General features: G+C 47.7%; 1 protein-coding gene and 1 long non-coding RNA gene across 2 annotated transcripts in view; one reads left to right on the plus strand and one right to left on the minus strand.

Annotated features, from left to right (window-relative positions):
* Positions 1–14,689, plus strand: part of SLC13A4 (solute carrier family 13 member 4) — a 38,961-nt gene that overhangs the window by 673 nt on the left and 23,599 nt on the right. Inside the window, exon 2 of the mRNA XM_027101808.1 lies at positions 4,470–4,598. Within this exon, the coding sequence (XP_026957609.1) occupies positions 4,470–4,598 (129 nt within the window). The remainder of the gene's footprint in view (positions 1–4,469; positions 4,599–14,689) is intronic.
* Positions 1,572–11,221, minus strand: LOC113618062 (uncharacterized). The gene is made up of 3 exons (XR_003431872.1): positions 11,054–11,221; positions 4,488–5,391; positions 1,572–2,020 (listed from the first exon to the last, which is right to left on the minus strand). It is a non-coding gene; the product is annotated as an uncharacterized LOC113618062 (long non-coding RNA).

A 14,689-nucleotide genomic window follows, 5' to 3' on the forward strand; every position in this document is an offset into this window, starting at 1 on the left:
ATCCCTCAAGTTCCTTCTGAACTTTAAGTTGAAAGCGCAGCTTGGCAGCCTGCCCTGGTCCCATGCACGTGGCCCTTTGATTATTTGTATCCTCTGTGTTTTCTTCTCTGTGCTCTTGACGGAGAGACAGCAAATGACTCGATAAAACAGAATAAGAGCCCCCAACTCTAGACTGTGGCCCAATTTTTTGTCCAGGTTTGTGTGAGCAGAAGAGCCTGGGCTCTGCTTCTGAGACCGTCATTTGCCTTCCTTGCCTTCCTCCGGCTCCTTTTCTCCCTGCCCCCCCCCCCTTCCTCCCAGTGGCTTTACCCCTTCCCCTAGCTGGCACTACCCTTGAGACTTTAGGAAAAATAAGCTAAGAAAGGTTAATCTTGTTTGTGGGAGGGGAAGGGTGTCTTCCACTCAGCTCCCAGAGTAACTTCGTAACCAAGATTAAATGACACAGTTAAAGGGGATTAGAATGGTTTCTTAAAAACAAACTGGTTTAAATCTTTAGTAGAATAAACACTCAGAGCACCAGGGAGCCGCTGCTGAAAACCGGGCTGGGATTAGCAGACAGTGATTCGTGCTGAACGTTTTCCCGGCGTATACACTACGCCGGGAAATTCTTTCCTTTTCACGTTTTTGTTTTGTTTTGTTTTACTCGGTGTCAGATGGGTTAAGGGAATGCCAACCAAGTGGCACCTGCTCTTCTCATTAGCGGCATCAGGCACCCCCCCTCCGTGTCCCCTGAGTCAGCCCCATCTCTGGTGACCATGACTCCGGGGGGTAGTGCAGCCATTTAATTCTGGGAGCCTGTCTTGGAGCTTCTCAGTTACCAATGACTAGTGAGAAGTATCCCCATGAAGAAGAAAACAAAATAACAAATGATTGAAGTAGACAAAAAAAATCTATAAATGTGACAGAAGAGGGATGTTGTGGGAAAAAAAAAAGAAAAGAGGAGAGACAAGGGAGGAAAGGTAAGCCTCTGCTCTGTTGGGGTCTATCAAAATTCTTGAATAGGTTTTTAAAGATGGACTCACTGAGAGCGAGAGACCTTGCCCTTCCTTGACCCAGCGCCTTCTGTCCAACTGAGTTTCACCTTAGGGCGGGGTTTCTCAACAGCCACACTAGTTACATTTGGGGGCGGGGGGAGAGAGTTCTCTGTCGTGAGGGGAGGGCCGTGCTGTGCTGTGCATTGTAGCGTGGTTAGCAGCGTCCCTGGTCTCTACCCATCAGGTGCTGGCAGCACACAGGCACCCCCTGCAATTGTGACAGCCAAAAATGCTTCCAGATATTACCAAATATTCCCTGGGGGGCAAACTTGGCTCCAGTTGAGAACCAGTGCCTTAAGAAAAGAGAAATACGCTACCTCAGAGCTTCCCAGTCTGTGCTCACGGGTAGCCCTCGGGACAGCTAGATGGAGCCTGGGTGGCCAAAGCCCTCAGACCCGGATGCAGCCTGCTCACCACTCGCCCCAGTGTGCCCTGCAAAGGTGATTCCTCCGTGTGTCACAGTGTCAGTAAGACGCTGCTTCTCCTTCCTCTGCAATGACGCAGAAGCACCTTGAGGTCACAGTAGGCACAAACCACCCCGCGGACTGGCTCTCATCTATTCGGCCCCCTCGCATCACACTTAGATTCTGATCTTTAATCCTTAAGATCCCTAAATAGCCTCGTTTGCTCTGGGCTGGAACTGAGAGAAGTGATCTGGGCAAGAGCTCCTGGCCTGCAGTTCTGATGCTTCTTCAAAGTGACAAGCTGCAGCTGCATTTTAGGAAGGATCAGTATGACCTCCCCTTTTTTCCTGCCCAGCTCTCTAAAGCCAGGGGCCGAGACTTGATTTCCCATACGCAGAAGAGGAAGGTCAAGAGGGCGGCATCTGCAACGAAGCCCAGCTTCAGCATCCCGGTGGGATAAAAGTTACACCCAACTCCCAAGCTAAATTTTCAAAAGCCCTTCCAGTCATTTATGACACCAAATGACATGACCTCAAGCTCCTTCCAGTGGAGCCTGAATGGTATTTCATCGGGGTGGTCAGACTGTAGGGAAAGAAGCAGATGCAAACATCAGTTAGTAGCAGGGTCAGGGAGCATCTGCTGTGGGGAAATGCCACTTTTGAACTCGCTCCTTTATTTGTCAACAGGAGCAAAAAGAACTGACAACACTATCCCTTAAAGGCACAGCCCCAGTACGCACCAATCCCTGCATTCCTGCTGACCAGCAGCAGTGATAAGAGGCTGCCGGATTCCAGAATATTTTCTCCAGTAGATAAGAGAGACCTGTTAGCCAGCGAGGAGCCCAGTTCAGTTCACCAACCTTGATTGAGCTACCTGCCAGACCACGGCCAGATGCAGGGACACAGGAGCCTGTAAACAAACTTCACAGAGGATTCTGGGTTATCTGAATATAAGCTTCCCTACTGAATTCTGAGACAGTTGAGAAGGGGCAAAAGGAAGTTTATGTAAATTCCACGGGTGTACTGAGTGCGAAGTAGATGGAAAGGCCATCTGAAGGTGGTCTCTTGGCCATTTTTCTAATGAAAGTCAGAAAGCTCTAAGGAAAGTTCAGATTAAAATGATGGTAGTTTATCCTGTTCTTAATACTGCTGGATGAAGGTGGCTTGGTGACTTCCTCCAGTAACTTATTCTAATTCCTAACAATAGTTACAATAAAAGGTTTACCTTGGCTTACCCAAATTCTCCTAATTCAAACCAAAATGATGCATGGTAGAAAGAAATAGCTCTTGCTCTCTCTCTCTCCCTTTTCTCTCCTTCCTTCGCTCCTGGACCTGTAATGACCAAGCCAAGAAAGACTGAAGGTTCTTTGTAAGGAATAAGGGCTTCTCAGTGAGGGAAAGACATTCTATCTCCTTTGCTTCAACTAGAAACAACACTTGCCATTCTGTCTCTTTCCCAGGAAGGAGATGGGAATAAGTGAGCTCAAGTGGGCTGAAGGGCTTTGAACTCCTTAGGTATTTTTATTTCTGCAGTAAAGGGAGCATTTCTCTAAACTGCATTCTTTTTCAAATGGAGCTCTTTTTCCCCCCAGTATTGGTTCTGTTGTCTTATCAGCACTTCCAAAAGCTTTAACTTCTCTCTGATCTTTTGGCCCCAGAGGAAATCTCAGTGGGAGCTACAGTCAACAACTGTTGCGCCCAGTTCCCATTTCTCAACCCCCAACCCCATAATCCATGCGTATCAGGAGGGAACAAGGTTCCATCCAGCCAGGCTGGGTTAATCACTCCTGACGCCCCTCACTGATCGTGGCGACCTTTTGTAACTTTTGTGTAAGAGTTTGAGGACGCTTGTTCTGAACCCAAGGGAGAGATAAACAGAACAAGATTTGTCAGGTTCCTTGATCACCAGCCAGCCTCAGGGCAGGTCAGACCTGAGCGCAGTGGGTTTAGAACTAGGTATAAACGGAGGAGTCCACAGCCAGCTTGGATCTTCTATTCACTGGCCCTCCGGAGTCCATTGCTAAAACCCTTGGACCGTGACCTCTCCCAAGAGTAAGCCAGTGACCTTTCTCACCACCATTAATCAGCACCATTTGGGGCCACCAGGATTACTGGAGCTAAGGTTAAGGAGGACTGATTTTTTATAAGAATGTTGTACTTATTTATTCTGTGCACCCCACGGTTGTACAACCAGCAAAGGGAGTGGGCTGGGGAAAACCCTGGTAAATTTCCAGGCCTTCCCTTCCAGATAGACAGCACTCTTACTCTCTTTGTCAGAAGGAAGTTTCCATGTACATCAGGCAGTGGAGTGTCCCAGACACTGGTTAGGGCACTGGTTCTCAACAGGGATGGTTCCCCCCCACCCCCGCCGCCAATGGACATTTGGCAATGTCTAGAGACATTTTTGGTTGTCACAGTTGGGGAGGTGCTAGAGACGTCTAGTGAGTAGAGGGTAGAGGCCAGGGATGCCGCTAAACATTTGACAATGGGCAGGACGGCTCTCCCCACCAACTCAGCAGGGAGTGATCCAGCCCCAAACCGGCCAGTTTCAGAACTCACATGTGAATCAATTACACAAATTAATCCCCACCTTCAGCTACCCCAAGAACCTCTAGTATCTGATCAATCTGACACCAAAATATCCTGCCTAGACCAAGTTAAAACTGTGAACCCCACCTTTATGTACATGATCCGGACACTGCAGTTAATTTCAGTCCCTACCCTGCTCAGTTTCAGGAACCAACCGAGCTGTGATAGCATAACAGTCCCGGTGGCCACCCTGCTGCAAACCAGTGCAAACCACGTGCAAGGCATCAGTCGCCCCAAGGAGCAGCCATAACTTCACCCACCAAAATACGATGACACGTATCCACCAAACTTCTCTGCCAAGGCCACCTTTGCACCTCCCAGAGCTGTGTTCCAGTGCCCACGTTTGAGTCCGTGTGCCTCCTGCCTCTGCCCTGGGTCTCTTTTGGATCCTTGGTGGCAGTGGCTGTCCCTGTGACTAACCACCCACTTTCCTCCCCTTCCAGGAGGCTGCGTGTGCTTACGTGTTGATCGTGACTGCTGTGTACTGGGTGTCCGAGGCGGTGCCTCTTGGAGCTGCAGCCCTGGTGCCTGCCTTCCTCTACCCGTTCTTTGGAGTCCTGCGATCCAGCGAGGTTAGACCATTAGCAGCCCCCTGCTCGGTCCCTGCTGGGCCAGTGAAAGAGGGCTCAAGGTGAAGGGAGACTCACAGAGCAGTTGAGGAGGGGGCTTCTTTCACCCTCTGGGACAACCCATTAGCATTAAGCCTTTGCACCTGCTGTCCTGGACCCTGAGCTCCTTTCCTTCAACCCATGACCTTCATCTCTGACAAACTGCCTCTTTCAGGAAGGCTTTTGGTTAATTACATCCAATTGTTCCTTCAGCCGGAAACCCTTGGGAACTGTATGATTGGCACATTCAGCCAGACTGCTGTGATTCTTTCTCTGTTCTTCTGATTGTCCATTAAACTCTAAGCACTCAAAGGCAGGAATCAGGCCTCCCAGGTCCTTGGAATCTCGTGTCGAAGCTGAGCCCGTATGGAGTAGGTGCTCAATAAATGCTTTGCTGACAGAGAGACTTACCGCATTTCCCTGAGTCCTGACAATGTCTTCACTTTCTCTAAAAAACATTTCTGTCCCTTCTTCCCCAACTCAAGATTACTGCATATTCTTTCCCTGACTGCTGTCTACCTAGAATCTGTCCTCTGTTCACTCTCTCCCTCTCTCTGTGGCATTCTTAAAATTCTAACAGAAATTGTCAACAGGAAGCCCAGGGTGGTGCCAGTGCAAACAGTTAAGCCCACCACAAATAGGAGAGAAGAAAATCACAGCCAGAAACCTGGAGCAAGATGAAGGACGGTCTTCATTCATTAACACCTGGTTCCATTTGGATTATCTCCTTATAGCACCTGGTCTCCGCTTAGGGTTTCTGAAGGAGATTGAATGGTAGAGGTCAGTTAAGGACAGAGGCACAGAAGAAAGAGGAAAGGGAACTAATGTTTGAATTCCTACTAAGAATCAGGCACTACACCAGAACTGCTGTATTAGTTAATACTCCTGAGATGTCTACAAGGTAGATACTAATATTTCCATTCTACGGATGAGGAAAGAGTTTCACAGAGTTAAGAAACTTACCCAAGATCACAAAGTAGGAAATAGCAGAATTGGATTCAAACTTATACCTGTCAGATTTCAAAGTCTATGCACTTGCTTACTGTACCATAAGAAAAACACTCCATAATGTATTATGTAGCTTCATGGTGAGTTAATACTAAGAACTGTACCTCTCTTCACCTATGTGATGTGAGGAAGGAATAATGAACCTGGGTCCATGGGATGCCTTAACCATGGATAACAGAATTTTTTTAAAGTCCAGAGATAAAAATTAGGCCATCCCCTAATTGCTGTACTTGACTACAAGTTAACAAGTTGTCCTTCTACTACATGGACTCAAATGGCTGGTTTTTGTTTGTTTGTTTTGGTTTGGGGCAGTTTGGTTTGGGGGCTGTTGGTATATTAGTTCCTTTGTTGGCACATTAGTTCCTTTGTTGGCATTTAGTAATCATAATAGCCTCAGACTCTCCAAAAAGGATAGCATCCCCAAAACCCTCAGCAGTGCTTTGATTCCTGGAGATGGGTCCAACACCAGTATCCTGGGGACCCACATAAAAGCTAGCCTGGGACCTGAAGCACTAGGCAGTCACTCCAATTTCCCCCTTCCTCTGTGGAAAGAGAACAGGTAGTCTGGGTCTGTGTGCATGCCTAAAAGAACAAGCACCAATATTACTTTTCTTTTTTTTTTTTTTTTGTGATATGCGGGCCTCTCACTGTTGTGGCCTTTCCTGTTGCGGAGCACAGGCTCCGGACGCGCAGGCTCAGCGGCCATGGCTCACGGGCCCAGCCGCTTCCGCGGCATGTGGGATCTTCCCAGACCGGGGCACGAACCCTTGTCCCCTGCATCGGCAGGCGGACTCTCAACCAGTGCGCCACCAGGGAAGCCCTCTTTTTTTTTTTTAACATCTTTATTGGAGTATAATTGCTTTACAATAGTGTGTTAGTTTCTGCTTTATAACAAAGTGAATTAGTTATACATATACATATGTTCCCATATCTCTTCCCTTCTTGCGTCTCCCTCCCTCCCACCCTCCCTATCCCACCCCTCTAGGTGGTCACAAAGCACCCAGCTGATCGCCCTGTGCTGTGCGGCTGCTTCCCACTAGCTATCTATTTTACGTTTGGTAGTGTAATATTACTTTTCTTAAGAGAAACATAAATGAACTTGTCTTGCAGATTTCTCTTTAAAATTGTGAAAGCGAAAGCCAATGAGTCGGGAGGTGAAAGTAGAGAGCAGAGGAAGAAGTGAAGTTATAGAAAGAATTGAAACTTAAGTAACATCTTTAAAGTGAGCTAACTATTCATTAAAAGACTAATATCTTTGTATTTCACTACAGGCAGCCCAAAAGCCAACAGTATGCCTTAGTCTTAAAGTAGATGATGTCTCTATTTCCTCAAGGGCCTCCTGCAGCAGAATCTTATAGACAGGTGGGCCAATCAGCCCCTCCACACACTAGGGATGTTGCTAGGCAACGGTTCATCCTAGGGCCTGCCCGTCTGCACAGCCAGGAAGGCTCAACCTATAAGGAGTCTAGGGAGGCAGTTGTTTTCAAAGGCAACAGGACTTCGTAAGGAGAAAAAGAAGACTTTGCAGGGAGAGATTGGGTGTTGCTATTGCTGGGGCTGGAGGTGGAAAACACTGGAGAAGCCAGGGGCCAATTTTATCATTTGAGCTGAAAAACCCTACCCCATCTGTCTGATAAAGTGGCTTTGGCTGGTGATATTTAACAGCCGAGCTCCGGAGAGCAGTTTAGGCCAAATATAACCTGTTTAGCTAGCCTTTTAAACTCAGATTAAAGGACATGCCGATCAGGTAGAGGACATGGGTTATAGCCCTTTGTGAGCCAGTTGACTTTGCAGACAGAGAAAATATCTATTCCACAGCCACCGACTTCTCCCCTACACCAGCATGTGCCATGGCTCCCTGGGAAAAGCTAGGCCGGGGGTCTGCAGGCGCCCCTACTCCAGACAAATGATCCACTCATCACTCCCCAAACCCACCTTGTGCTTGCCCAGCCCCTTGCCGGGACTCAGGCCACTCTTCCACTTTGGAAAGTTCTCTCCAATTCCTTCAGCTTTTAAGATCCTACCCAATTACCCTGTTGGTTGAAGCCTTTCCAAAAACCTCAGCTAAAAGAGTTGTTCACTTCCCTTGGAGCCCCCTGATACCTTTGTCCTTTAAACGGTACATGAGATACATCAGATATAAACTTGCTGTGGACACGCCCTGTCTCCATCCACATTTCACGCCCTCTAGGATTTACGATGTCTTATGCATACGGGCCATCCTTGCACTAGCCCTTAGTTCACGTTTCTTGATTGCAATGTTTCTCGATAGTGTGTCAGTAGTGTACTCTCCATATGAAGGAAGGCATGTGAATAGGATCAGTGGGACCCTGGATCTGTGGCTTTTGTCCCTCAGGTTATTCAGTCAACATTCAGAAAAATATTTTGAGTGCTGTACCTACCATGTGCAATACAATATGGGATGTTACAGATACCTTGCAGGTGACAAAAATGAAAAAAATATATAATTTCTGGGACTTCCCTGGCGGTCCAGTGGTTAAGACTCTGCTCCGAATGCAGGGGGCATGGGTTCAATTCCTGGTCTGGGAACTAAGATCCCGCATGCTGTGTGGTGCAGCCAAAAAAAGAATTTTTTTAAATACATCATTTCTGCACTCTGGAATCTCACAGCTAATGCTCTGGGTTCCCCCTAGGGCTGGATGTATGCACGTAAATGGTTAAATTCTACAGTGATGAACTGTCAGTCTGCAGGTATTAAGAGTTCACTGTGTGCAAAACTGAGACTGTCTTCTATCAGCCAAACTCGGATGCTGAAAAGAGACAGAAAATGGTCAAAATGGCTCCTGACCTTGAGAAGTTTCTACCCTAGCAGAGAGAAAGTATAAACCACATGGAATAACACAGAAGACCCTATGCAGTAATGCCTCTTTTTCTGGCCTTGCAGACCCCAATTTACACAATTTCACATGAGGGAGTGTTCTATATAAATGAAATTTACCCTGCCGAGTGCCCAAACTTTATATTGACCACTTTTTGACTGAGGTCTTTCCACAAAGCTTTATAATTTCCCTGGTCTTTTAAACAAATGTTGCTGAACATAAATTAACTTTTTCTTTGGAGCCTTCGATATTTCCAGGGATAACAATTTCTCAGTCAGAGAAATGTGGTCTGGATGACAGCACAGTTGAGTAACTTGAGTGCTGGTTGAATAGCTGAACCGGAAGAATCTGAGGAACATGTTGGCATTGCGCTGGAGAGAGAGCACAAATGGAAATAAGAAAGGCATGTCATCGGATGGCAGATGACTCAAAGCTAGATGGACTAGCTAATGTACAGTGACAGAATCAATGCTGCCAGGAAGAGACAGTGGACTGGAAGGGAAGTCCAGGCAAAATGAAGCTTAATAAGGATAAATGTTAGCAGTGTGTGTGAAAGAGATCTTTGGCTTTCAGCTGAGTATAGACGCAGTGGGAGTCAGCTCTCTGTCCAGGGTGGCTGCCAAAATGCCAAGCCTTTACCACATGTCAGGCGCAGTGGGAGGTCCTTTACATGCACTGTATCTTTTAATCCTCTGTGAAGTGGCTATTATTTTTATCTTTGTTTTACAGAGGAGGAAACTGAAGTTCAGAGAGGTTAAGTAACTTACTCAAGGTGATATAGGTCGTAAGTAGTAGAGCCAGGACTTGAAGCCCGAATTGCCTGACCCCAGAACTTTCACCCTTAACTGCTAGCCAGTATGTATTGAAATCTGCTCAATTAATAAACGTATGTGTTCAGAGCAGGAAATTCTGGATAAGGAGCTCATTCAGAGATGAGCTGAAATCTAGAAGCTAAGTCACATGAGGAATGAAGAAAAGCCTCAAGAGGGGCATGATTTCTGGCTTGTACAGCTCAACATACCAGGCTCAAAGGGTCAAACCAGAACCAGAGTCAAAGCACCATAAGGTAGATCCCCTCTCTGGGAGGGAAGACCCTGAAATGGGGGGCCACACGTGGTCCTGGTGTTCCTGTCCCCAGAAGCACAAGCCAGATGACCACGTAAGGATACTGGAGGTAGACTCTGTGCCTCGGGAGAGGGGCTGGGCTCTAAGGGCCCCTTGACTTTAGGAATCTATCGGCTTGTAAGCATCCAGCTTCTGCTCCCCTCTGCTGGTGTACAGAGCCCAGTCCTGTATTTCCGATTTGTTTTTAGGTCTGTTTTTTTGTTTTGCCTCCATTGTGACTCTCGTTACTGTCATCATATAGGCCTTGAAAGTCCTCTAAGCCTTTCTGCTGTGTTGCTGTAGCTGGGGACAGTACCTGTGTCAATCAAGTGAGCTGAGATTCACTGTTTATAGGAGAGTGGCTTAGATGTGGGGACCAAGCGGCTCTCTGGGGAACTAAAGAGCATGGTTTGAACACTGGAATTTGTAAGGAGCCTCAGAGATGCCCAGGGTCAGGAACTACTTCTGGTAGAGATTACACCTGCTCTCTGTCTACCCCCCAACACATGCACCCACACGCGCACGCGCATACAGACACGCTCCTTCTGCTGTCTCAGTGGCCCTGCACTGCAGGCTTCTAGCAAGTCTAATTCAGATCCTAGCTCCTGCCAAGGCAAGAGAGGCAGCAAGGCAGCTCCAGCTGGAGAAACAAAGCAGCCTCTACAGCCAAGTGATACTTGAGTCTGATGTCATGAAATCTGCTTCCCTGTTTGCTCTTGATCTTTCTGACCCACTGGATTCCTGACCAGTGCCTAGACCCTGACTTGCTGTGTGTAAACCTGGGGGCATTTCGTATATCACCTTCCACTCTGCCTTTCTGGCCTCTACTCACTATGGAGGCTGACACCCCTACCTCCACGCCCCCAGCCACACATACAGGCCTGTGAGGATACAGGCTGAGCATCTGTGCCCAGCTACCCACCCTCACCTACAGCCATCCAGACACAGCCCAGAGCTGAGCGCACACCTAGGCCATACGTGGGCCCGATACCAGGAACCCACAGATCTTGCAGCCTTTTGAGGCCAAGCTGATGTTTCCATAGGAAGAGCTACAGGGGCAGATCATTCAGTCTTGAAGAAACTGGGGACACCTTATGAGTCAGCATTTCCAAGCTCTGCAGGAGCTGGGCTGACTTCGGGTCAGGTCAGCACCCATCTGGGTCTCTCTGCTTTAGACATCTCTAGGGTAGGGTTTACAAAAATGTTTTTTAAGCAACAAAACCTTTCCTTTAAACTAAATGTTAGGAAAATCAATACATGAAGCAGATGGAAGGGGAAGTCCTCCTCTGATTAGGCATGGGGGCCCAGAGCCCTGGCTGCCCGGGCCCTTCCCTCCCAATGCTTCACGGCCACCCTGTTCCCACAGCTGCCGCTGAAGTTGCAGAGGCAGTGAGTGGTTTGAAAACCTCTGTCCTCAGGGAATACAGACAGGTGGTTAGGAGGGTGTCTGAGCCCCCAGAGACTTACCAGCAGAAACAGCATTCCTGCCCCCAGGGAAGGGCGGAGAGGCAGCCACGCTGCCAGGGTGGTGGCTGGAATGGTGTAGTGAGGGGCTTCAGCTCTGCTGGGGGTTTAGCTCAGCGCGGAGGGGGGCCATCCCAGGCATCCCATCCTGGGGTCGCAGCAAAATTGTTCAGATGGTCTCCTGAGGGAATGCCCCATTCCTGCCGCGTGAAGAGGCACAGCCACAGCAACTTGCAAGGAGAGCCTAGGTGTGTCCAGCCAGCAGCAGCGTGCTGACTGGCTGCATTTCTGACGGGGCCCATACAACGCCACCAATGCCTACATCAGGACACGTTCAGATCCACGCATTCTGCCAGTCCCTGGCTGCCACCACTATAAGCAAGGACACTGGCCATGTGGAGAGGGTCAGGATCCAAGCTGGGAGTAGGGTCGAACCGAGTTTGAATCCAGTTTTCTCACTAACCAGTCTTGAGCAAGTTGTGCGTTGACTGAAATAAAAGTTGCAAGTTGAGTTTTATTGGGGGAACTTACTGAGGACTATGGCCTGGGAGACACCCTCTTAGGTAACTGAGGTACTGCTCCTAAGAGGTAAGGCAGGAGCCAGGAAATATATGAATTTTTTTTTCTGGAAAAACATGTAGTCAGACATCCAAAGACTACTGCGAATCACAACAGACATCTCAAGTTAATGATTTTAGTGCTTTTCTATCTATGGGAAGAAGTAAGAATCTGGGGTCATTGAAATGATCCCTTAGATATGCATCTTAACTATTTAGGGCCAGTACCCAAAGTACAGAATGCTTCCTGTTTTTCTCCATCCTGAATTCCCCTCAGGGTGCACGACTGCAGTGGCTAATGGCTTGATCCTTATAGAACTGGAATGGCGGGCAACATTCTTTTCTTTACATGTGTAACCTCTCTAAACTTCCATTTTACTCATCTGGAAAATGAGAATAATAGGCATATCCACCTCGTGGGGAGTTGTGAGGATGCTAGACCTACCTGAGTGACAGAGTGCCCATCACAGCACCCAGCTTATCTGCACGAATGATTCATTGGTCCATCTGTCTTCCTCCCTGACGATGGCCCTGTCCTTAGTGAGAAAAGCACTGAACTGAGATCAGCATCCAGATTTCCATTCTCCTCAAACTTCTAGGATTAAAGCCACAACTCCCCTCACCTTCCCATTTAAAAAAAAAAAAACTTTGTAAAAATATTAAAACCTGACATATCCAGAGAGCAACAAATAATTCCGTGACCAAAGAGAGTGATGTTTTTAAAAGCTCATCACTAACAGACGTCACCTGCAATTTACTAACAATGAACTAGTTCGTTAAAAGACTACATTGGTCAACACTTCTGTCCTTGTGCCTCTCAATCCAGGCTGGGTTAGAAAACTCTTGAGATGTACTCACCCTTCACTTAAGAAAGTTTGGGGGAATCTTTGTCTTTTAGGTCCACCTTGCTCCTTCTTACTTCATTTCTTTCTCTTATTCCCCCACGTGGTCATGCTGGCATACCTGATTCCTAACCCTCAATCTCATCTTGAAGCGTTTCATCTTTTCACTTCTCTAACAATAATAATGGACCATTACTGAGCACTTCCTATGTGCCAGGCCTGTCTTGCATCATCTTACTTAAGGCCCATACGGATTCAATGTGTTGTGTATTACTACTTAAAAGGTTGAAATGATGGGGGAACAGGGGTTCAGTATTTGGTCCAAGAACATACAACTCATCTGTGGGGAGCAAGCATTTGAACCCAGGTTGAGTTCTTACTTGCTATCCTCTGCTCCACCTTTCCAGAGCGGCCTCCTTGAGCCCATCTCTTCTTAAACACAGTCCAGAAACATCTCTGCTCTCCAAACTTGGGGTTTGGGCACACCGAGAAAAACCACAGAGCAGAAAAGCAGTAAAGGCGGTAACACTGCCAACACAAATGTCACAAAATCCATGCAGTCTAGCCATGGGAGGAGCACTTGTTTTAGAATCTAATTTCTCTTTGCAAATAGTTCTAACAATTTTCATTATCTAGTTTCCCAACTCACAGAATATTAGTCTTGGAAATTAGATAGTGGGGAAAGGAATGCTCACGGCAAGTGTGAGGATGCAACACATTTTAGAAAACGATTAAAATAATCCTCAAGAATCCTGGAACTCCCAGAGGGGCTGTAAATAACCAAGGTTTTATTGTAAAGAAAAAACAAATCAGTGGGCTAGAAAACTAACCACCAACACCATTGGACAAGATTTTATTGATTGTGCCTGGGCCCTCTCTGTATGCTAACGGCCTCAGACCAGGTCAGCCTCTGTGTGGACCACATTGTAACAGGAGAGCCACCAGGAACCCTGGCTGTCAACGTGGCGGGCCACGCTAGCTGGTTTGCATGTGTCATTTAATCTTCACAACAGCTTTACAGAAGATTGGGACTCATATAATCCTCATATATTTTTTTAGATGAGAGAAATGAAGCCCAGAGAGGTTGAATAACTTGCCCAGCATACAGCCGAGTCACAAACTACACCCAGGCTACATCACCAAACACTTGGCATTGCTTACAAGGGGGCAGGAAGGACACGTGAACAGACCTGAGGACACCAAACACCAAATAAGAAAACATCACAGGGCCAATATCCTACTAAACCTGGGCCTGGGGCTTTCACTGGACCGGGCCCAGGTATTTGGGGCCAGTGTCAGGACTGTGATTATGAATAAAGATGAGGAATGTGGGCTGGCCCGTGCTGTCTGGGGTACCCAGAATTTCCCCTGGAGTTGAATTAGATGAGTGGTTTCTACTTGGCCACCCTGAGTGGCATGTCAAATAGTAGCTTTAGATTCAGATGGACCTGGATTGATATCCCAACTCCACACCTCACACTGTGACCCTGGAAAAGTTCCTTAACGTCTCTGAGTCTGTTTCCTCACCTTAAGTGAGAAAGTGAATGCGAAATACATTTCTGGCATGTAAAAGGCACTCTACCACATGTTGGTTCCTTTCTCCTTGCCCTTGAGAGGAACCCTGAGAAAGTAGCCCCACCTCTTGTGCAGGCTCTGATCCCCCTAAAAGGCCATCACCAACTGGGGTCTATTAGGATATGTGCCAAAGAGGCAGAAAACTAAAATGTTGTCAGTCAGTCCCCTGGGAAAGTAACCCTGGTAACACGGAGTCTTTAAAAGCGTCACAGAGAGCCATGAGTCATGGGGCCAGTGGGGGACCATCACCCAGGAGGACAATGGTGTCTCAGGTCTTCTGTGGGTTCCTCTCCTTGGTAGACAGATGAAATTAAAACACCAATTCCACCACAAAGCTGCCTTTCAGCTGCCTAGGAACATGAGTGGGCAGTGAGGAAGGTCCTAGGCCAGCCCTCCCATCCCAGCAGTGCTTCCACCTCCCACTAGGGGGCAGCACCTCCACCCACCGTCAGGGCCCGAGGCCTTCCTGTCCCTCCCAGTGCGGACTCTGCCCCAGAGTCACAAGCCCAGCACAGCTTCTCTGCCCTCCGGGAGCATTAGTGACAGTGTCCATGAGGACTGGGGTTGAGGACGAGGACTGGATTAACCAGAAGCAGAGGCCTCTTACCCCAGGAAACGGTCTCAGAGAGGAGAGATGATCCTTCTGTTGCACAGAACTCATCAAC

This window comes from Aethalodelphis obliquidens, unplaced genomic scaffold (genome assembly GCF_003676395.1).
Source record: "Aethalodelphis obliquidens isolate GAN/ISIS:26980383/991018 unplaced genomic scaffold, ASM367639v1 scaffold5, whole genome shotgun sequence".
Classification (NCBI taxonomy): domain Eukaryota; kingdom Metazoa; phylum Chordata; class Mammalia; order Artiodactyla; family Delphinidae; genus Aethalodelphis; species Aethalodelphis obliquidens.